At 34.4% G+C, this 23269-nt stretch overlaps 1 protein-coding gene across 1 annotated transcript in view; it reads left to right on the top strand.

The window, feature by feature from the left end:
- Positions 1–22883, top strand: part of LOC144848252 (uncharacterized) — a 64639-nt gene extending 41756 nt beyond the window's left edge. The window contains exons 24-39 of the mRNA XM_078704966.1: positions 132–253; positions 1433–1684; positions 4460–4519; positions 4783–4911; positions 5032–5127; positions 5401–5473; positions 5768–5891; positions 6075–6133; positions 6218–6326; positions 13568–13665; positions 13746–13857; positions 15956–16179; positions 16488–16554; positions 17241–17374; positions 19715–19877; positions 21259–22883. Of these exons, the coding sequence (XP_078561092.1) occupies positions 132–253; positions 1433–1684; positions 4460–4519; positions 4783–4911; positions 5032–5127; positions 5401–5473; positions 5768–5891; positions 6075–6133; positions 6218–6326; positions 13568–13665; positions 13746–13857; positions 15956–16179; positions 16488–16554; positions 17241–17374; positions 19715–19877; positions 21259–22056 (2620 nt within the window). The 3' untranslated portion in view covers positions 22057–22883. The remainder of the gene's footprint in view (positions 1–131; positions 254–1432; positions 1685–4459; positions 4520–4782; positions 4912–5031; positions 5128–5400; positions 5474–5767; positions 5892–6074; positions 6134–6217; positions 6327–13567; positions 13666–13745; positions 13858–15955; positions 16180–16487; positions 16555–17240; positions 17375–19714; positions 19878–21258) is intronic.
- Positions 22884–23269: the final 386 nt, after the last annotated feature.

Below are 23269 nucleotides of genomic sequence, written 5' to 3'. Positions count from 1 at the left end.
TTCAATGTTGTTTAGAGGCATAGAAATAATATAATGTTAATACTAATAAAATTATAAGAATTTTGTTCAAAGGATAAAATACCAGCACAATTTGAAGCTGCTTTACAAATTTTAATTTTACTTTCTTGTAGGTACGTGTACTTTTCTGACAATGGCCTAAAGCGTATTGAGAGATTTCGTAAAGGAAACGGTGAAGGAAGAAAAACAGTAATATTCGGGCAAAATGTGAATGGAATAGCCATCGATGAAACAGGTAGGCTTGCTGTGAATAGTCATGCACGTTCAGTGGTGGTACAGAGAGTATTATATTGGACGACTACATTATTAAACAAAAAAAATTTAATTTTCGTTAGGCCAACATCTTATTATTGCTACGTTATTACATTTTCAATATCCTGTATGTCATGAACTTCTTGTCGTAGTCCCGAAAAATGTTCGTAAACAAAGACCTGGGAGGTAATAAACTGATGTTCCCAATGCAAATTGGTCAGTCTACACTTGATTTTTGTTGCATTGTTCCGTCAGTCACGCATACCATCTGACCACGACGACGTGCAATGTGTTTTGAAAATATCAAGTGGGTGTTTTCCGATTTTTTTAGAACATGTAATTCGCCCTGATAGTCGGTTTTCCTACCTGATTTAAATGCCATTTTCTCTTCAAATAATAAAGAAAAATATATTACACTAGGATACTAAAATAAGATCGTTTCCTATAAATTTATTACGCCCCACATCCCAGCTAATTTCTAGTAACTGATGAAGTCAAGATGACAGCTAATTGAAACTGTCTTGAAACGTAAGGTAAAATAAAAGTTTACTGGTTTACACTCAATGAACCATCATATCAATATACTAAAAGCCAGAAGAAAATGTTTTCACTATTATAGTAAAACGTCTAATTCATTTTCATTTCGGTTCATGCGTCGGTATCTGGGCTGTATCAAAGTTACATGGACCAAAGTGTGAATCAAGTTACTTGGACGCATTTGTCTGTTGGTGTCCTTTTGTAAGAAACATTTATACAGGAACTCTATAAAAAAAATTGGCCCAGCGTCGATTAAAACGGCCTAAAATTACGCTAAGAAGAAGCGTTGCTTCCGTGGCCTTGACGCTCCCTGGCCCCAGCCAAGTGATGCTCGCATAGCCTCCTGTCGGGGACTTTAGCCCCCCGTCGGGAATACACTGGCGCCACAATTGGCATGTTTAATACTTCCTGACGTGACGGTTAGTAAATCAATCAATTTAACATGACATCACTATGGCGATGCAATAAAACTATTCTTATGCTCTTTCTTTCGGGCGCAGTGAACATCTGCATTTACTGACAATCGCCATTGTAATTAATAATAGCGTAGCCTACACGTATAGATTTTCGCTACGATTCTGATAAGTTCATATTCATGTTATTAACTGTGTCATCATCTATTTAGGATGTAGGCTGCTTTGGACTAATGAAATAGATGATCAAGTATTTTCTAGTAGTCTCTCTGGAATGAATAAAAAGACGATTACCGAACTTTCAAGAATCAGGGCGCCAACTGATATTGTATCAGCAGACGATCATTTGTTCCTCATATCGCAAAGTCAAAACAAACTGATCAGATATTCAATAGATGACAAGCAAATTGAACTTGTAGGAAAATCTGTGTTTAGAGAACCTGGAAAGCTTACTATGCAAAGAGGTATATTGGATTCTTTAAAATTGTATAATTTTGATTTCAATTGGTAATTTATAGAATCTGGTTTGCAGAATGTATTTTAATTAGTAGAGAAGAAACTTAAGAGATGATTACCAAATAACACTGCACATTTGGCATATGTAAGTTATAGATATTCGTAAAAAATGAATGTGGATCTCGAATGATTTTTTAAAAATAATTTTTTGGATGAACTAAATTGAGAATATACCGTAGTTAAACTTACATTACAATTAACTCTCTCGATCCTTCGCTGATTAGCAAAGCAGCTTAGTCATGCATGAGTTTTGACATAACGCAATGGTGGTTATCCCCGAAACTTCGTTGTTAAAGCGCTGTCAATCGACTGTTAACATCGCCCCTCCTAACTTAAAAGTCCCTAATATCAACAACAGAGAAAAAATCACAGTGAACGCTGAAATACAACTATTTAATGAAAAAAATGTCAACACACCTTTCAACACAGTTTAAAAGAAAAGAAGATGGTTGGACATTAGATGGTGAACAGCAGTAGGGCGCATAACAATATCCAAACCATGTAAGCAAAAGAAAAGTAATACACATGAGTAAAACAGACATCAAAACCAGAGAACTGGATAGTAAGAAAACCACAAAAATTACAAGAAAACCAGACGCAAAACTTGGATTTGAAGGGAGTTTAAACTTAAACGAGGTGGATAATTAATCTCAGTACAAAACAGTTTAAAAAGATGCCGTTACCCTCAGCTTAAATCAGCCTATATGACCCTTAGAATAAGATGATTTCGATAATCAGTAAAGCGAAGTTACCCCTATTAAAGTTAGCTATCTAGCTGAAGAAGGATCATAATATGATGATTTTACTTGTCCCAAAGGAAATACTACACTTTTAAAGTAAATTATATTCTGGTCGACGAAAAAGCTTACAAATTACTCGAAAACAATCTCACTTAAAGATGTGAAAAGGAAATTCATTAAGATACGATTATTAAAAGAAAACAAAGTACTTATAGTAAATGACCGCTTATATATTTCCAATTTTAAATTAGCTTTTTAAAAATGTATGTGTTTTGTAAACGATTGTGAGGCATCTTAAAGCACTCATAGATTCTTTTTCTCGTAAGAACTGATATCTGTTTTGTTCGTATACTTCCTTATGTTGTACTTAGATCTCTGCGACCACAATGCATAATATTGCATTTATTTTTTATTAAAGTAAAGTTGCCCACCTCCAAGCACTATCTTAATTATCATGTAGAATCTGTGTTCATTACCGACGGTATACTTGTTCGTGACAAATGCATATAATAACTTTGTATCAAAGTTTAGTTATTCTGGCAGATATAAATAACAAATAATATCGAACCTAAGATATTGGTAACTGGTTTAGAAGACAAACATAATCGATACTGTGGCTTTCGTCCAAAGAAAGTAACCATGATTAATACTTAAATTTGAGTTGAACAGAAACCTGTTCAACGAAATATGTGTTGATTATCGTTAATAAGAATATATTTTGTCTCAAATGTTTGTTTCTATGACTTTGCAATCCTTCTTACTTCCTTTATTAAACGTTTTTACAAAATTGCTTGCTTCATTCAACCCATAAACATGATACTGTATTAAATCAGAATCATTTAATGCTCAGAATCAGTCAAAGTAAAACCCATACAGTATAATTCGATTTACAAACAGAACAAAACGTATCGTGGTGAAAAGTCTAAGAAATCATCGATTTTTGGATTGTTAAATACGCTGACGATACTGTAATTAGTGGTTTTCTTTGCGATAGTAAGCATAATGTAAATGAATTTGTTAATGAAGTTGGAAGATTTGTTAATTGGTGTGAGGATATGAACTTAATACTTAATATTACTAAAACCAAAGAGATGATAATAGATTTTCGTAAAACCGCAGTTAAACATAATTTAATAACTATTAAAGAAACCTAGGTTGAAAGAGTAACCCAATACAAATACTCAGGTACTATAATTGACAACAAATTAAACTGGGAGTCAAACTCTCTCATGATTTCCAAGAAGGCATCTAAAAGGCTCTACTTTCTCAGAAAACTCAAGAAAATTAGTATTTTATCTTTTAGCATTGGATGTTTTTATGGTAACTTTACTGAAAATGATAAGAAAAATATTGAGAGACCACGTAAAATTGCACAACGTATTATTAAAGCTGATCTAACGCCTTGTTCATTTATCTATGAAAAGAGTATTTAAAAAAAAGTAAACAATATTATGAAAGACCCCACTCATCCGTTACATTACTGTTATAACTTAAATAGATCAGGTATTAGGCTACGACCTCCAAGAACAAATCTTTGTAGAACTAGAAAATCCTTCGTTGTAAATAGCATTCATATTTTTAATTCTAATGTAAGACGATAATGCAATTTTTAAATAGTTTTACATTTTTAACTTTTTATCTTGTATTTTATCTGTTATAGTTCTGCACGTTTTAAATTGTTGCATTATTGTTGTTTTAATCTACCAAGCAAAGTGAATTTTCATTTTTATGGACAAATAAAATTTCTTGAATCTTGAATCTATATCCACATGAAGCTAAATGCCCAGCGAAAGGCAAAACATGCTATCTTTGTGGAAAGGTAAACCTTCATTTAGTTATTTAAAACATATTTATACCGGATAAAAACATATCAGGTATGTTCTGTGTGGTTTAAATAACATTAATATTAACAAAATTAAAACACTTATTTAATACCACATTTAAGTTTTTGAATCATATTTAAGATGTATATATTTGTTACAGCCAAATATGCAATCGAAGAAAAACAGTGTAGGAGTTTTGAGAGCATCGAATCTTACCCAGGTAATTTTCCATTTGCGCACTTTACAGAGTTTTTTTTTGTTTTGTTTTACGCAAGCCATATATGACGTTGTGAAGAAGTACTAATAAAAGAGACCATCTGCCAAATACCACATTAAAAAACCATAGCTATAGTTGACGATATTGCTATCGTTGACGATATTGCTATCGTTGATCAAAAGTATACAATTCCATATTTTTGTTTTTGTTATTTTTGGGGGTTTAACATTATACAACTTAGTTTGTGGTATATTATTTTTGTCTAGCTGGAGTTGAAATCAGAACATTGCAAGAATTTATGCAACACGCACATATAACAGAAGACGAGTACCAACCTCAATGTCTTACACTTAATACCGGCCAGATTAATCATGTTAAACAATCAAACGATTCAAGTAAATCTATTTTGTTTAATTATAGAGACATTTAATTACAAAAGATATTGATGTTGTAACAGTTATAAAAAGTTCAAATAATGATATACAATTTGCATTTTTTCTGTGTTTTATTTGTAGTTGGTACGGTTATGAAGCCAAGTATGCCAATGACAGAAACACAAATTCATGGGGACTCTTTAATTCGTTTTAATGTTAACGCTCCGTTTGGTAGAGGTAAGGACTTGCTTTCTAAAAGTCTCAAGTATGACAGATTATTCTCGTGTACCATTTAAAAAAAAAGTATTTGTATACATTTTTTTGGATACATTAACTTCTTGAATTCAGTTACCTTTGTGATATGTTGTCTGTCTATTCTGTCTATTTACGGACAATTCATTACTGACTATAATGTAACAGGAGTAATGATGATGATAGTAATAATAATAATAATAATAATAATAACAACAACAATAATAATAACAATAATAATTGATATTACTGTTGCAGATAGTAAAGATGTATGCAGTACTGCAATGGTTTGGAATTTTGATTACAGCAAACCAATTAAAGAACTTACAACGTAAGTCAAAATAACATTGTTTTCGCTATAATATTCTCATTTTAAGTCAGGCGTATCTTCTAATACCAACCGACTACTCTATTAATTACTCTCTCTACTATTAGTCATCCATCCTACTTCCTATAAAACAAATTAATACTATCCCAATAAAAATGTTATGCTATCATGGGGCTTCATCCACCAAAAATACATGGGAGAGGTTTGGAGACAAGTTTTCAATCGGTTTTGTTAAGTAGGTGTATAAAAATATTCAAACTTTTCTCCTGTTTCGACTTACTTTATTGTTATTTTCAGTGACAACGGGACTGTATTAACAGAATATAAAGTTGTCAGTGACTTTATTACTGTCACAAGTTATGGACGAAACAATTTTGTTTTACAAAATGATAAAGTTATGTTGCAATTTCCGCCAGAATCAGTGAGTCATGTTTTAAAATGCTTACCACGTTTTCCATAGGCTACACAATACATACATACAGTACGTGTTCTTACTTTACTAAAATTCGTTTCGCCATATAGGTAATATCAAAGCGTCAGTCTATTTCTAAGATTTTAAATGCATTGACTGATATCAATCTTATTTGAATTTTTTTTTTCTAAGATGAAACTAGAATATGTAATGGGTGATCCTGTATGTGCTTACGTGGATCAATCGAAATAGTAAGTGACCAAAACAAAATAATAACAATTTCACCTTCAATCTTGCCATAAGTACTGTACTGTATGTGTATTTTGGTCTTGCAGTGACTTTTCGACCAAAGGCTGTAAAACAAACAACAGTAACTATACAACAGACGGCGTCCGCTGCTCGTTTGAATATGGAAATGTATTTGTATTGCTTTCTGAAAAACAAGTAGGCTTGATGTTTTCTTGATTCTGTGACTGAATTTCTTCATCATTTAGTATTCTATTTTTTTACCGTAATTTCTATTGGTTTAATTACATGTTACTAATTAAAGTAAATACTGTATGCAAAATGCTCTAATAGGTTTATGATTTACAATACTTCCGGTATTCAGGTTCCTCATATATGAAGAAAGCGATTCCGTAAGATTTTAATGTGAAGAAGTGAGATTTCACTTGATTTCACTTTATTATGGTGAAAAATGCTAGGTAACAAATGTTTACGATCCCCGTAATCATGGTAACAGCCCCATTTCAAAATGATGCCCAAATGGTCATATCTCCATAACCCTTTGGTCTAGATGTTGATATCAAAATACTCGGAATATATATTATTTATATGCGCTGTAATAGAACATTTTTACTAAATGCAACCGGAATGCTACTTTTTTTTGTACTATTGGCCCTTGACCTTGACTCGTACTGTATCTTAAAAACGGCTGGTCATAGAAATGTAAAAATGGTCTCACATTGCAAAGACCTTGCATATTTATATTTATTGCAATGCAATATTTTGTTTAAAATGACCGGAAGTAATGTTATTAACCTTTTTCATAAAGAATAGCTATTTACATTACAAGGATAAATATTGGTCAGATGTTTTTTCCCTGCTCTTACGTAATTTGTACTTATACTGAGTACATTAGGAATACATGCGAAAAATGGCAAGCAATTCTCGGGTGGGACTCGAACGACCTCCAAATCATTAGCCTCACTAGGATAATTATGTTATGCATTCAGTTGTCTGATACATTGCCATCGAGCACAACTGAACTGGCTTGGCTTGACGTAGATGAACCAGATACAGAGAATAAAAGAATGTAATCTGAATTTTAAGAAAAAATCAGGCTCAAAAACAGTTAAAATTGGTTGGTGGTCCTGTTGGAATTATTACTTAAGATTAGGTTTCCCTTGAAAAAAATGATTACTACCCTGCCGCACAACCTATAACGACTGACTAGATGTATTTCCTCGTTTTTCAGGGGAATTGAGCGCAAATCCTTCATCAAAAAACATTCATAACAAATCAATTTTTTTAAACATTGCCTCTGTAATAATCTGAAAAGAAGTCAATAATTATATCTTAAACAGAGATGATAACAAAGAGCTGAAGCTTTTTGAAGTTTTTGAGCAAAGTCTGTTTTCGGACTCGACCCTAAAAAGAAAATGAAACTAAAAACATTTAGTAGTTTGACAGTCAAGAGGTATGCACGTCTAGAAGGAAAAAAAATCATAAAATGCTGTAAACATTAAAAACCTCTTGGTCACTTCTAACAATCTCACTCCCTGGCTTGTCGATGACTACAAAATGGCAGTCAATGTTAGAATTAGAAGATTGCTTCTCATATCCCGAAACATCCATGTTGAAGAAGCAAAACCAAGGAACCAAGCAAACAAATTCCCATCTATGACCACGTACTCATGTATAGCCAGCAGTAGTTCAATGTATGAGAAACCTCTATGAAAATGTTTGAAGAAGAACAAGCATTAGGAAATAAAACGGAATATTCCATTCATGATGAATTTATAGCAAAGCAAAACAAATATAAAAGGTAAAAAAGTTGAAGGTATCAACCACTCTCACTCCTTGACTGTCATTGACGACGAGAATGCTGACACATTAATTATGTGCTGCTTGATATCTATATTAAAATTGATGTAATTAAACATGTTTTAGTCCAGTTTTGGACCTCCAGTTTCTTATCAGGAAAAAGTAAAAAGTATAGCAATTAACATTCCAAGAATAGTTCAGGAAGAATATATTGGACTATGTAATGTTAGTGACGTGGATAGGAGGAAAATTAATGCAGTGCAATGCATTTCTACTGTAACTTTTACTATTTTATAGATAAATGTGTTTACTTACACTATAAATTATATAATATTTATAAAATATATAAAAACAAAATATGTGAATTAGATAATTCGATATTCAATAAACTAAAGTGATAATAATATGTAAAAACCCATTTTTTAATCCCTACTAAAAATAACTGCCGATACATGTTCAAATAAATAAATGCTTTTACATCAAGTTAATGTTTTTTAGGTCAAAGATCAATAACTTTACTTCAGGTCCAATTTCTTAGCAGGAAAAAATGAAAAGTATAGCAATTAACTTTTCAGGAAAAGTGCAGGAAGAATCTGTTGGACTACGTAATTTTAGTGAAGTGAATAGAGAGGAAAATGTATGAAGTGCAATGTATTTCTACTGTAACTTTTACTATTTTTTATAGATAAATGTGTTTACAGTACTTACAGATTTTAATGTAAGTTGGTGGCATTTTTTAATCGTATTTAACAGCTGCACGACTCTTCAATCCACCACATATTTGGCAATGTTCATAAAAAACAGAACCATTTGTGGGTTTATAACATTGCTAACGTTTCTAAGTGGTACTCTGTGTTTTGCTTATGGTTTTTAACGTACCAAGTTAAACGAAGCCAACGATTTTAATGCTTTATTACAACGAAGCCAAACGAAGCTATTTGTGGAAAATCAATCCTTTTACAACGAAGCCTTTTGGAGGAATGTCAACACTTCTTAATTACATTTAAACGCTGTGAAACGAAGCCTTTTGGCGGAATGTCAACGCTTTTTATTTTAATTCATAAATCACTGTACAACGAATATATTTTTGTTGGTCATTCTTTTTGATTTGCGTACGACTTCTTTCGGCCTAGTTTTTTTTTAAAATGCAGATGCGATTGTGTTGGATAACAATGGTTGTATCTGTGCTAGTGGCCAGGAGTATTCGCAACAAATTAATCGAACTGGTAGCGTACCTTGCCATACACTATGTCGACATTCTTGGGACATTACATCGAAGCTTGGCATTTTATCGCAGTATCAGATACTTCGAAAGGATAGAGTAAATAAAAAAGGAGGTAGTGTTCTAGTTGCGGTCAAGAACGAACTAATTCCTGTTCATATGAATTATAACTCTGCAATTCAATATGAAGTTATTTGTGTTTCTGTTACTGTTCGTAAATGTAAATTGTTATTCATTGCTTGTTATTGTCCTCCACATATGCCTATTGCATTTTGGAACAGCTTCAGCAATGATTTTCTTGTCTCACTTCTATCTGAATTACCGATGTTTGATAGCATATTTATTGTTGGTGATTTAAACATAAACTGGGATCAGCCTAACTGTATCCCTCCATCTTTTAATGAAGCAGTGGATTCACTAGTAAATGGTATTATTAGGCCTAGTTTGAATAACCATGAAACTGGCATCATTATTGATCTGGTTTTTACTAATAGGCTTGAACAAATATCATCACCTAATATCATTGATAATCCTGTTGAAATTGACTATAATGCCATTTATTTTAACATTTTTAAATCTAAATTTTATTCTAAAAACTTGATTATATTGTCTAGCCTATCGTAAAACTGACGTTGATCACCTCTTACAGTGTTTTCTTCTTGCTCCATGGGGAATATTCATTGACAATAATGTAGATGATGCAGGGGAAGGATTTCTTGATATTTGCTCTAGTGCGTGATTGTGTTCCTCGTCGCAGAGGAGAAGAAGAAGAAGAGGAGAAAAGGTCACCCCTGTGTTAACGATGATATTATGAAAGTGATAGCTAAGAAACGTAGATTATTTAAGAAGGCCAAAGCCGAGGTACCACAATTACATGGGAGGCGTACAGGGTGGTCCGATGATGTCAAACAGTTGTGCCAAAAATCTTATTTTTGATTATGTGAACCGTTTGTTCACGAGTGATAAGACACGGAAAGAATGTTGACGTTTTGTTCGGGAACGCAAACGTTCACCGGCTCCAACCACATTTGATATCAACGGATCTCCTACTTTGGCTCCATCTGTCATAGTTTCAATAATCACTTTGCTTCCATTTTCACGCTTCTTCTCTAGCCCGCTACGTCCTATGAGGACTACTCATTCAGAAGCAAGCAGCAGTTATAGTATCTAATGCCGACAGTTTTGCGACTTTGTAAACTCGACTATAATTTATAGATCCCAGCTGCTGGACCCAAAAAACGTCTGAGAAAAGAGAGTCTATGAGGGCTCACGGTTGAACGATTTTGGATTCTCGCCCGTTGATTGGTTGACGCGAACAGACTGGGAAGAGGGTTCTCACTTGTACCGCCGTAAAGTCACGTTGTCTCTAGAGGGTATTCAGTTGCATGCCTACAGGCTGAGGTCACACACACACACACACACAAATTAAAGTTCAAAATTGACAATTTTTAAATGGGCATGTGATACATAATTAAAGGTATCTGAAGAAAGAACAATGATTAATTTTAAAATGTCGAGCAGTGTTTTTTGTAAGAAATATTTTTGTTACTGTATATAACCCCTCTCCAATTTATCCTACGTTCCGGTTCCCGAACTTTCACAGGTAGGTTTTGATTTAGGTGATATTAAGTCCAGCTTAAATAAATAAATATATTAATAAATCCCCTGGTCCTAATACGGTACATCCATATATATTAAATAGGAAGCAGATAAGCTTGCTCCTCCTCTTTATAATATGTTCAAATTGTCCCTAAAGGTTGGAAAGATATCTTTGTTCTGGAAGATATCGCATATATATTTCAAATCAGGAAACAAAACTATCAAATATCAAATTACAGACCCGTGTCACTTCCACCAATATGTTGTAAAATACCTGAGAAGTTTTTTCAATCTGCAATATTTGAACATATCACCTCCAATAGGCGTATCATTGATGTTCAGCATGGGTTACGCAGCTAACTAACCTCCTCCATAATTGGGCATCGTCGTTAGACAAACTACGTCCACCTAGAATTGATGTTATCTTTTTGTATTACTCTAAAGCCTTTGATAAATTACCCCATCAAATTGTCCTCAACAAACTCGCTTCACAATTTAACATTAGAGGCCAAATATGAAAAAGGATCCGGTCTTTTCTATCCAATGGAATTCAAAATGTTTTATTCCAATCAGTGGCCCACGTTCTGTAACATCCGGAGTATCCCAGGGTAGTGTTTTTGGGCCTCTTTTCTTTAATTTATTCATCAACGATCTGTCTTCATGCTTGCCGTCTTGTGCTCTTTTCGCCGATGATACCATTGGTTTTAGAAATATACATAGTGATAATGATGAACTCTTAGTTCAAAAGGACCTAAACACATGGTGTACCTCAAACAAAATGGAATTAAATTCAAATAAAACATGTATTCTACATTTCACTAGAACTAAAAGGATGTACCGTCCGATATATTATCTCAATAATTCCCAAATTCAAGCTGTTCTTAATCATTCTCATCTTTGTGTAATTATCGATCATAATCTGACTTGGGATGACCATGTTCCTAATGTTAAGGGATAATATGATGCTTTGTTATATTGCAAGTATTGCTGGAGGCACCTCGTCTGCAGCTATATTTTCATTATACCGTGCACTTACTATTCCCATACTTGAGTATGGAATCCCTGCATGGCTTCCTCAAACAGTTAAGTTGATTGATAAGATTGAATCTGTTCAACGTAGAGCCACTAGGCTAGCATTGAAACAGAGACGGGGTAATATGGATTATGATCTTAGATTAGGACAACTGAATTGGCCTCGGCTATCCAGCCGTAGAGCCTACCTGAATGTGTCATTTGTCTGTAAAACGCTAATGGGGTACATAGACTGTGAAAGTGTCCGTAAAAATGTTTGTGTCAATACACGTCGTCTAGAAACCTTAAGTTTCAGACACTTGTATGCACGGACTAACTGCCTGCATTGATCAGTAATTCACATTTTCCCGCGATTGTGGGAAGGAATCCAAGACGAAGTCAAGGACTCATTTTTAATGGATAATTTTCCTACATTTTTGTTTAAACTTAAAATGGATTTCTTCTCTGAGGAAAGTGTTTTTACTTTTCTGTTTGTTTTTGTATTTTTATGAACGGTTTTTTGATATTTCTTGTGTGGATATTTTGTGATATATTTATTGAAATGCTACTTGGTAAGAGGATTCACAGGCTCTTGTCATAGGGATTTAGTTCACTTTTCAGCTACATACTTTGTAGTTATTTGTGTTATTGTTGTTGTTGATTGGCAATAAAGAATAAGAAATTATACAATATTTTTAAATATATAAAAACCAAACATGTGAATTAGAAAATTCGATATTCAAGAAACTGAAGTGATAATAATATTTATAAACCCAATTTTTAATCCCTACCAAAATTAATTGCCGATATATGCTCTAAAAATAAATGCTTATACATCAAGTTCATGTTTAATAGATCAAAGGTCAATAACTTTACTTGATTACAAACTACTTCATTACAATAAATATAAATATGTATGGTCTGAACAATTTGATACCATATTTAAATTTCTATGACTACTCGTTTATTAGACACAGTGCGAGTCAAGGGTCAATAGTCCAGAAAAATAGCATTTCCTGTTACACTTCGTCAACATGTTCCGAGTATTTTGATACCAATATTATCTTGATAGATCATTTTGAAATGTGGCTGAATGGTGTAACATTTCGGTTTGTTCTTGTTACTAATAAAGTAAAATAAAGTGAAAATTTACTTTGGACACAAAAATCCTACGAAATTACACGAGGACCCTGACTATTATGGAAATATCTATTATTAATGTTACTAAATTGGTCGCGTTATTTTACATATCTCCTCCGAAACCGCTGAATGGTAGGTGCTCACATTTGGCACACTAATGTTTCTTGATGGGCCGCACACGATAGACTATATCACTTTCCTAAATTTTAAGGATGAACATTAAAAAAGGGCAAAAAACAGCATTTTGACGTCTGAGCGGCCATGATTCGCGAGTTGTTACGTCATGTATCAACTACTCAATCTCATCTGTAGTGCCAACCGTATCGACTAATCGCATCGTTAGAGTTTTAATTAATTACACGTGCTCATGGAACATAATAAATTTCGTAGATCTCAGTGAGTAAAACGCTGTGGCCATTAATATTAATGCTCAGAACATTCAAATTCAAATCCGCGAACTGTGTAAATAATAAATATCACCGCTTTTTTTACAATGGGGGCGCGGAGCTAGCTGACGACTCCATTGATATCCTCTTGAAATCTTGATATTTTTTTTACGATACGATTTGGTAGCCACTTGCGTTATACAGATGGTTTTGTGACAAAACATATAAAGGTATTGTTAGGTATACAAAATGAGCAGAGTGTGTGATCTCTTTTGTTTTAGGCTGGCCTTACACGTTCTCTGAAGGCAATTGGTTTGACCAGTTCCGCAGTATCTTTCGCATTTGCCTCGGCATCAATTGCTGCTACAATGAAATTAAGGTGTGATTTTTTTTAAATTTAAACTCAATTACCTCATTTAACAGACAATTAAACTCATTCCGACTTGAATTTATTTATAGTAATTTGAAGAAAATGCCAGAATCTACAATTATCCGTTGCATTCTTCTTGCTATCCAAGCATCTAACATTGCCATGTTAGCTGAAACTGGTTTTGACAAGGTCCATGACAAAGTAAGTTGTATCATCTATCATTTCTGACACATCTTTCTCCGTGGACTTAAGGAGGATTAAACTAGAAAAATACATTTGTACATATTGCTCTTATTCGGTACATCAAATCGACCTTTATTGTTGCACTCTGTAGCGGCTCAGATGATAAACTGTAAGAAATACATATAAATCATGCTATTAAATGTACTGGAGAAATGTTTCTATTCAATCACTACTTGGATAATAAAGAATTCCAAGAAGTTGCTCATTTTACAATAATATAGTACAATGCAGTATACATTCAGTAATTATGTATTTATGTACATTAGTATGTTCAACTAGTACTTGGCGTAACTATATCATCGAATGATTTTAGTTCTAATACAATAATTGATCTTATATTTACTTCTCACCCGGATCGTTTGTGTGAAGTAAAAATTGATGCAGGTCTTGCCAATTCTGACCATCATATGGTAACGTTTAGAATTCGCGGATCTCCTGGAAAACTACCCAACGTGTTCCGTGAAAGTTATCAGTACCACAAAGCAGACGTTGAACATTATCAGAGCCTAATTTTGTTGACTCCATGGGACTTCACTGACATCAATGTGGCACGGGATCAGTTTTCGGATTTCTTTCTCGCTTGTGTCAATGATAGTATTCCAGTTCGTCGCTCCCGTAAAAAAGCCAAACCCTGGATATCTCCTGTGGTTCATAGACTTATTCTTGAGAAACGGGCTCTGTTTAATTGATCCATATCAGTTCGTCTACCAACCAGATCTGTTGATGATGCAATTCTAACTATCACCCAACTTTTAAACAGAATACAAATAATTTAAAATGTTATGCGAAAGTAACCTTTAATGACTTCTCCTCATCATTGGATACCCTCAATCCCGCCATTTTAATAAATAAGTTGATTAAAGTAGAGGTGAATCCGTTTATAATTGAATGGATCAAAAGTATCTTATGTAATCGAACACAGAAAGTATTTTTGGTATACGTCAATACTAACATTGGATCACCCGAAGGATTTGGTCACGGGACCCGGCCGGAAGCAAGTTGATCAGCGCGAATGTGTGAAAATAACCCTGAAAAAAAGAAACGCTAAAATTTGTCGTAATACTGAAAACTAATGTTATCAAATCTACGTTTCGCGATACACCTGAGATAGATGAATGTATGTATCAAAGACGGAGATTTTTCCCAAAGTGTTTCCATTGTGTCAGAATTGAATATAATTTATATATAGATACATTACTTAAAATACGTTGATGACACCGCCATAGTTGGCCTGTTAAAGAGTAGAGTTAGTAAAACAGAATATCATGATGAAATTGATGCTTTTCCAATTGTTGTAAGGTTAACTACCTCCTGCTAAATAAAAACAAGGCCAACAGCCATTAAGTCGCGTGCTACAATGCATAGTGATATCGGACCGACAGACAGACCGACAGACAGACCGACAGACCGACCAACCGACCGACATAGTAAACTATAGAGTCGCGTCCACGCGACTAAAAAAACACAAAAGAAATAATAATTGATTTTCGAAAGAATTGCACTTCACTGTACCCCAAACCCACCCCTAAAAAAATAATAATCATGAAATCGAATCAGTTGAAAGCTACAAATATCTAGGTGTGATTGTTGTATTTATTGTTGTATCTGGAAAAGAAATGTTCTGTTCTTTCTCAGAACAATTATGGGGTAGATATATATATTAAATAAAGCGTGTCGGATCGCAGGATTAAACACTATTTTGGTTGACCTATAAAACAAAATGATAGTTACTAAGACTACGAAAGTATGTGACGATTTAAATCATCCTTTAAATAAAACTATGATAAAGATCAAAAAGACTGAGATCGTGCAATAGCCGGACGAGAGAGATATGTTAATTCATATGTGCCGTATTACATCATACTTTTAAATGGTGTATATTGTCACTTTATCTTTTTTATCTGTATACTATTATGATGTTGTTTATATTTTAGAGTAAAGTGTTTTATATTATAGTGCTCTTAAAATATTTTAATACTTTTTAACCAATTTAACCAACCATTTGCACTTTGCAATTTATAATTACTGTAGTCCAATTTGTTTGTTTTTTTCGTAGAATAAACAAAATGGGTTAGCGATGGCTCTACATTACAGTATCCTGACAGTGTTCTTATGGATGTTTATACTAGTATTAGACTTATGTTTAGATGTGTTCCGTCCATCTATGACACGTGGAAAACGTAAGTTTGTATATCAGGCTGTCGGATGGACAACACCAGCGGCTATTGTGGCTATAACAAGTGGTGCTCTTTGGAGTGTGTATACATCTGATAAATACAGGTTTGTTTTCAATGTTAACCCTTATATTCTATCTAATCATATAGTTACGTTAATTGCAAATTTAGGATGAATATTTTAAGTACAGTCGACTACCAACATGTATTAATTCACCATTTCCAAAGCTCTTTTTAAAAACTATTAATGGGATTTGTTATAATAGATACGAAACGATAATGATGAATTTAACAAGTTTCATGAAGTCGAGATTCAAATAAGGCTTTTCCATTCAACCAAAGATGTTTTAGTATGTTTAATTCCGATTGAATTTTTTTAAAATAACGTTATTGTTATTGAAACTTTAATTCTAGAAATTGGCCAAATCCAGACAATGGGGCCATTTGGGGACTTGTTGTTCCGTTGGCGGTGTTAGCATTGGTAGGTATAATTGATTCGAAACTTATTTCTAACTTTTTAGTAGCACAGTAATACAATTTAAAAAATGCCGTCCCTTCCTAAAAATATATAATAATAATAAGAAAGCTTTCTAACTAACTAACAAATCAACATTAAAATAAATAAATGTAAATAGGTCTAATATAAACACAATGTATGAGAAATAGAACTTTTCTAAAGCTTTGTTTGGGCTTGAAAAATAGTAAACTTTACCAAAATAACTTAAAATTTGACAATTGTTCGTACTTAATAATAATAATTTCACGCAGTTAGTTTTACTACGATTGTCTGCAAGGTAATGTATTTACCCGAGTACCATGTTCGTATTGCACTTTTTACCCAACCTGATTAGTTTTACTGAGACCATGGTAAATTCTACTGGACAGGTAAATAACCATTTGAGTTGGTTAATTTGACCCTAAGGGAATTGTCGGCAGTGTTTGGATTGAACTTTTCTTAGTCAATTTAGCTGATGACACGGTTAATTTGACCAAATTAAGTCCAATGCGATCGAAGCTTAAGGTTAATGCAAAATCCATAAATAATTTATTAAATTTTCTTGAATATTGATACACTGTATTCTATTAATTTAATGACAATATCGACGTTGGTGATTGCTGTTGTTGAGTTCAGTTGTGAGATATTAAAATGCTCATATGGTTATTTAGGCTGCTGTGATTGGTCTACTTGTATTGTTATCGAAAACTAGAAAGGATGCAGACAAATCTTCCGAAGATGAATCAAGTGTTCCGTCATCTAGAAGTAGCAGTGATTTAGATCATATTCAACAAAAACCTCCTCAGTAAGAATCACTTTATTATTATATTATTTTATTCCATATATAAGCCTACACTCATAAGAGAACTAACTTTGAAACGTTTTAATCGGTCACGTATCAGTTGTGAATTGTTCTTGGTTAAAAATGATTGTATTATCTATATGTCAATGCTACTAAATGTTTTTCCTCCGAAGCCGCTGAACAGTACGTGCTCACATTTGGCACACTGATGTTTATTGACCTATTGATCGAGTCGAAGGCCTTCTTGAAATCAACAAAGGTGACTATTAACGGAAGTTGGTAGTCTCTGAAGCCTTCCATAATTCTTCTCAAGATGTGTATTTGCTGAGCACAGCTGCGGCCTGGGCGAAAGCCTGCCTGGTTCTTCCGGAGCAGCGGATCAATGTGAGGCCGAATGCGGTTTAGAAGGATTCTGTTGTAAACCTTCGCAGCTATTGACATAGAGAGATGCCCCTGTAGTTTGTCATAAGTGACAGATCACCTTTCCTTGGCAGTGGGATGATGAAATTTGTCACCCACTGTTTAGGAGGCGACATTTTTTAGTACACCTCCGAGCAAAAGACATGAATGGTATCAATCATCTGATCACCACCTCCTTGGAGGGCTTCTGCCGTAATAGCACAATCGAGGCCAGCTGCTTTGTTGGTTTTCATAACTGTGATAGCTTCTGCAGTTTCTTCACGTGTGGGAGGGTCAGTGCATATTTGAAGATCGTCACTGGCAGGAGCAGGTAGATCTGATGGGGCCAAGCCACTGTCATTATTCAGAATGGAGCTAAAGTAATTCTTCCACTCTTCAATAAGGTGTTCTGCGTTCTCTGGTGGCTCGCCATTCTTTGTGTTTTTCCCGGACAACGTGTGTATTATGTTCCAGGTGGTTGAGTAATGCCCTCTCTCATATGCAATTTGAAGATCTTCCATTTGCTGATGAAGTCTTGCAGCCTCATCATCTTTGTATGAGTCGCTTAGTCGAGTATTGAGCTTCCTCCACCTTTCTCTGGCTTGGGGAGATTTTGATAGTAAGAACCTCTTCTTAGCCTCGTCTCTTTTAGGCTTGAGGTTGGTTGTCTCTTCAGATACCCAACTGGGTAGTCCATGTTTTTCCTGCCTGTCAAGCACGTTCTCATCTGCATCACCTACTGAAGTTGCAAAAAACTCGTACCTTTCTGATATATCTATGGATTGGTCATCTAAAGACAGTGTTTGGAAACGGTTTGATAATTCAAGTTGGAACTGCTCCTTCTTATCTGGATCTTCTAGCTTCCTCCAGTCAAACGTAGGTCTCTTGCATGCCTTTTTCTTGGTTGATCTTAGACTTGTATGAAGGTGGATGCTTACGATACGATGATCGGAGTATAGTTCGACGGAGTTATAGGCTCGACAATTTCGCAGGGAGTTTACCCACTTGTAGTTTATAAGGATGTGATCAAGCTGATGTTTTGATCCTGCTGGGTGCGTCCAAGTCCATTGCCTCCCACGTGGATGGGAAAATCTTGACTGTGCAGGACGAAGTTTGTGTTCTACACACAGGTTTACCAATCTCTTGCCGTTATCGTTAGTCTCATCATGATAATAGCATCTCCCAACAACCTCAGGATGTGCAAGATGGCTGTCAGCACCAATTCTGGCGTTGAAGTCGCCAATAACAAGGTTGGTGTTATGTCTCTTCACTTGCTCCAGATGTTCTGCAAGTGAAGCATAGAAGTCTTTCTTTGTAGATGAAGGGCCACATTCTGTAGAAGCATACACAACAGTGATACAAAGCTAGGGATTTCCATTGAAGGTGACGTAAAGAATTCTTTCTGAGATGCTTTCAATCTTCTTGATGCACTTGTAGATTGATTTGGACATGACAAGACCAACACCACCTTTATTTAAATAATTACAATACATTATTTTCTCGTGTATTGTGAGAGTCCTCAGAGACTCCATGGCACACGTGAGAAAATTCTTCCACAGTGTTTTGATTCGCGTCAACCAATCAAAAGGCGAGAATCCAAAATCGTTCAATCGTGAGCCCTTAAAGACTCTCTTTTCCCAGACGTGCTTTGGGCCGAGCAGCATGGACCTATAAATTATTCAAGTTTACAAATTCTCAAAATTGCCAACCGTAGTAATATAGCTTTCGCCTGTGATACAGTTTCTAAATGATTCCGTCCTCTTAAATATAACTGACCAAAGGCGCGGCGTGAAAACAAACCACACGGACATTGAAAGCGTTAGTCCTATGCGTTTGTGAGTCAGTCCCAGCAGGTGACTGAAACTTGTACGCATGTAACGAAACACGTGAGGCAATGAATACTCTGTGCTGAATGACAATAAATAAAGATGTTACTTTTTTTAGGCTGAAAATACTGATGTACATTGCTCTGGTGTCACTTGTCGGTTTTAATTGGATAATCGGATGTATAGCCATCAAGAATGAAAACGTTCAATACTTCTTCGGTGTTCTTAATGGTATGCTTGGTGGACTTATTCTCAAAGGAATTACTGTGTTGGATATAATAGTAAGTAGGCCTATGCCTTTTTATTTTTTAATATGTGTTTTTTGTAGAAAGTATGTATGTTACAATATTATATATTGATGTAAATGCTCTTCCTGCAAATTTTGCCTGGACAAGTCAGACGATTGATTAACAAACTAAAGTTAAAAAAGTCTAGTCACCCTGATGACTTGCCAATTAAACTCATAAAAGAATTTACCTTTGAAATTGCTACTCCACTTGCTCATATTTTTAATTGTTGTCTTAACGAAGGTGTCTTTCCTGAGTTATAGAAGTTAGCAACAGCCATTCCTGTTCCAAAAGTTTCTAATATGACATCATTCCAAGACCTCAGGCCAATTTTACTTACCCCCATCTTCGCCAAGTTGTTTGAGTCTTTCCTTACTGTTTGGGTGACTAGTGACATTCATGAACATTTAGATATTAAACAATTTGGTTGCCGTAAAGGCTCCTCTACTAATCATTATCTTGTGGACATGATTCAGTCTGTAATTAGTGACATTGAAAAAGGTGGTTCTTTTGTGGATATTTGTGCCGTTGATTTTAGAAAGGCCTTCGACTGAATTGACCATACGGTCATTGTTAAAAAGCTAGAACAATTATTATTTGTTTTATTCGCCCAATGTTATAATACGCCTGCCCTGTGTGGCATGGAAGCATCAATAAGGCCCAAATATCGACCATTGAAAGAGTGCACAAGAGAGTTTTACGTGTTTTTCTGGGTCCCGCTTTCATTACGTATGTTTCAGCTCTTGAGCTTACAAATATGACCACTCTCGCATACAGACGAGAGACGTTAATTAAATTAATTTGGAGAAAGGCTCTTGAAATCGGAGTTGTACAGAACTGTTTTGCCCGACTACCGCATTATTACTAGAGAGCTTAGATCAACCACGGTAGATAAATCCCTAATTAATATACCTGTTTGTAGAACTAACCGTCTTAAGACCTCGCCTGCTCTTACTATAAGTAGAATCCTTAATTTTAAAAATACTTAAAATGATCACACGCTGAAGATGGCTATGTTATAAATATTTACATATATAGACCTATGCATTTGTATATAAATTTTGGAATTTTTTAACACAATTTTATTATTTAACTGACTCAAATTTTTTAATGTTTTGTATAAATGTTGTATTTTTTAATATTTGTGTTTCCATATATATATTTTTGTAAATTAACAATTTCAGCCTTCGGGCTGCATGTGTTTTACTATATAAACCTGAATAAATAAATAAATTAAAAAAATATTGTAAATATTATTAATTAATCATTTTGTTTATGGTAGTGTTTTTCAATTCTTGTAAAATGTATGATGAAAACTAAATGCGTTATAATAGTAGGCCTAAAATTACTACAGATAAAACTCGTTTCTTTTTAGGTTGGTAAATCCATTCAATCGGTACAGATAGGTAAAGGAAAAATGTCGGGATCACTAAAATCAAAGCCATATGGAAAAATTACGGGATTTCAGCGTAACGATGGTGTAAATTTACATTCTTTCGGCGATTCGCAAAGGTCTGACACCACCGGAAATGTTATCGAAACAGCATTAACTGGACCGAAAACGGTCCAAGCTCTTGGACGTTCTTCTCTTGTTGGACTCAGTCCAGAGTCCATTATTGGCTTTGTAGAAAAGGAAAGTGATGTTCTGCAACAATATAATGATGACTCAAGGAAACTGTCATCAGCTGATGTTGTCGGTGGGATGTTGAAGAAATATTCGGGAAATGCTCTTTCTGGTGTTGAAGCATTGACGTCACAACAAAATATTAAAGAGGAAGGTGTAATAAAATATGGTGAAGTAATTTCTGATTATGATGTCAAAAGATCTGATATTGCTGTTAGAGAAGTAATTGAGTCAGCAAGAATAAAGACGGATAGATACAGACCGAAAGAAGCAATTTCTCACGATGACAATCGCAAGATTTTCGAAGGACCACAGACAACTCGATTTGTTGAAAAGTATTTATTACCCGAGAGCAGAAGGCCAGAAGTTCCAACTGTAAGGAAGGCGTCGGGAACAGTTGTTGTGAATTATGTAGACATGGATGTGGAAAGACGATATGGGAAAACAAATCGGAGTTATGCATATGACAACGACGTTTATTATAGGCAAGGTGATGACGAATACTACCACCACCGTCACCTCCAAAGAGATAATGACAGAAATGCATAAAACCCTTAATATTATTAACCACTAGAGAGGTAACTCAAAGCAATGTTATTCATTTCAAGAGTATTCTTGTTCTCCATGAAAATAGACCTATTGAATGTACTTTGTTGTACAAGCAAAATGAATACTAACAGAAATTTGTAAATACTAAGAAATCAAATCTAAGCAAATAATTCCACGAGTTAAGGTATATCAATTAAGTGTAGGGGACGTATCTACTGTTTAATGTTTAATATAATAGGAGTAATTTTGGGCTGGGCTTCAGGATATATGTCTAATCACTGAAAATATTATTAACAAGTGCTACTTAGAATTATGTGAGAATTACAATTAGCAACAGTCATGATATATCACATGTTAATATTGTACTTTGAAAGCGGAATATTAACTTTTTATTCTAGGAAGATTGACCTAACGACAACATAGTATAAGAAAATGGCTTTTAGGGTTCCCCGAATAGTGTTGAAGACCTACAATTTATAGATGAGGCCCATAATTAATAAAGAAGCTATAATTTGATATATTATTTAGTCGTATACATAAATGATTTATTTTACAAGATTAAGAATTTATTTACAAGGTTAAAAATGTAATAACAGTTATAATTGAGATATATATATATATATATATATTTTGAAACGATAAAGATGAGGAAATCTGTGAGAATGAGAAAAAGTCGCCCCAACCGAGACTCGAACTCGGACCGTCTGCTTGATATGCAGTTGCCCTAACCATTAGACCACTGGGGCTTTCATGGTAGTGTTCAAACTCGATTGGATAGCGACTCTTTAACATTCTCGGCGTGGTACGGCGGAACAGCACTAGTCCTTAGTTGTACGCACGCACGAGTCTCGGTTGGGGCGACTTTTTCTTATTCTCACAGATTTCCTCATCTTTATCGTTTCAAATTAATTAATTAAATTTCAGTATATCACTGGGCGGTTTAGAATTAATGTTCTTTGCCTACTGTGTTTATATATATATATATATATATATATATATATAAATTCAAAGGCAAAATACAGAAAAAAAGTGACAATGCTGTGGGTATCAGTGGCTAGATCTCAATGGAGATACAAAAAAAAGCGAAAAGCTAAATCAAAACAGCCAGAAAAGTTAGCAGAGCTTTCGAGCCACACTACCATCATTTTCAACCACCAGATACATTCTCTCATACAACATATATACATATATATATATATATGTCCAATCTGCA

Source organism: Antedon bifida, chromosome 7, assembly GCF_963402885.1.
Source record: "Antedon bifida chromosome 7, ecAntBifi1.1, whole genome shotgun sequence".
Taxonomy (NCBI): domain Eukaryota; kingdom Metazoa; phylum Echinodermata; class Crinoidea; order Comatulida; family Antedonidae; genus Antedon; species Antedon bifida.
The sequence above is the reverse complement of the archived record's forward strand: the minus strand, read 5'-3'. Positions and strand labels throughout refer to the sequence as shown.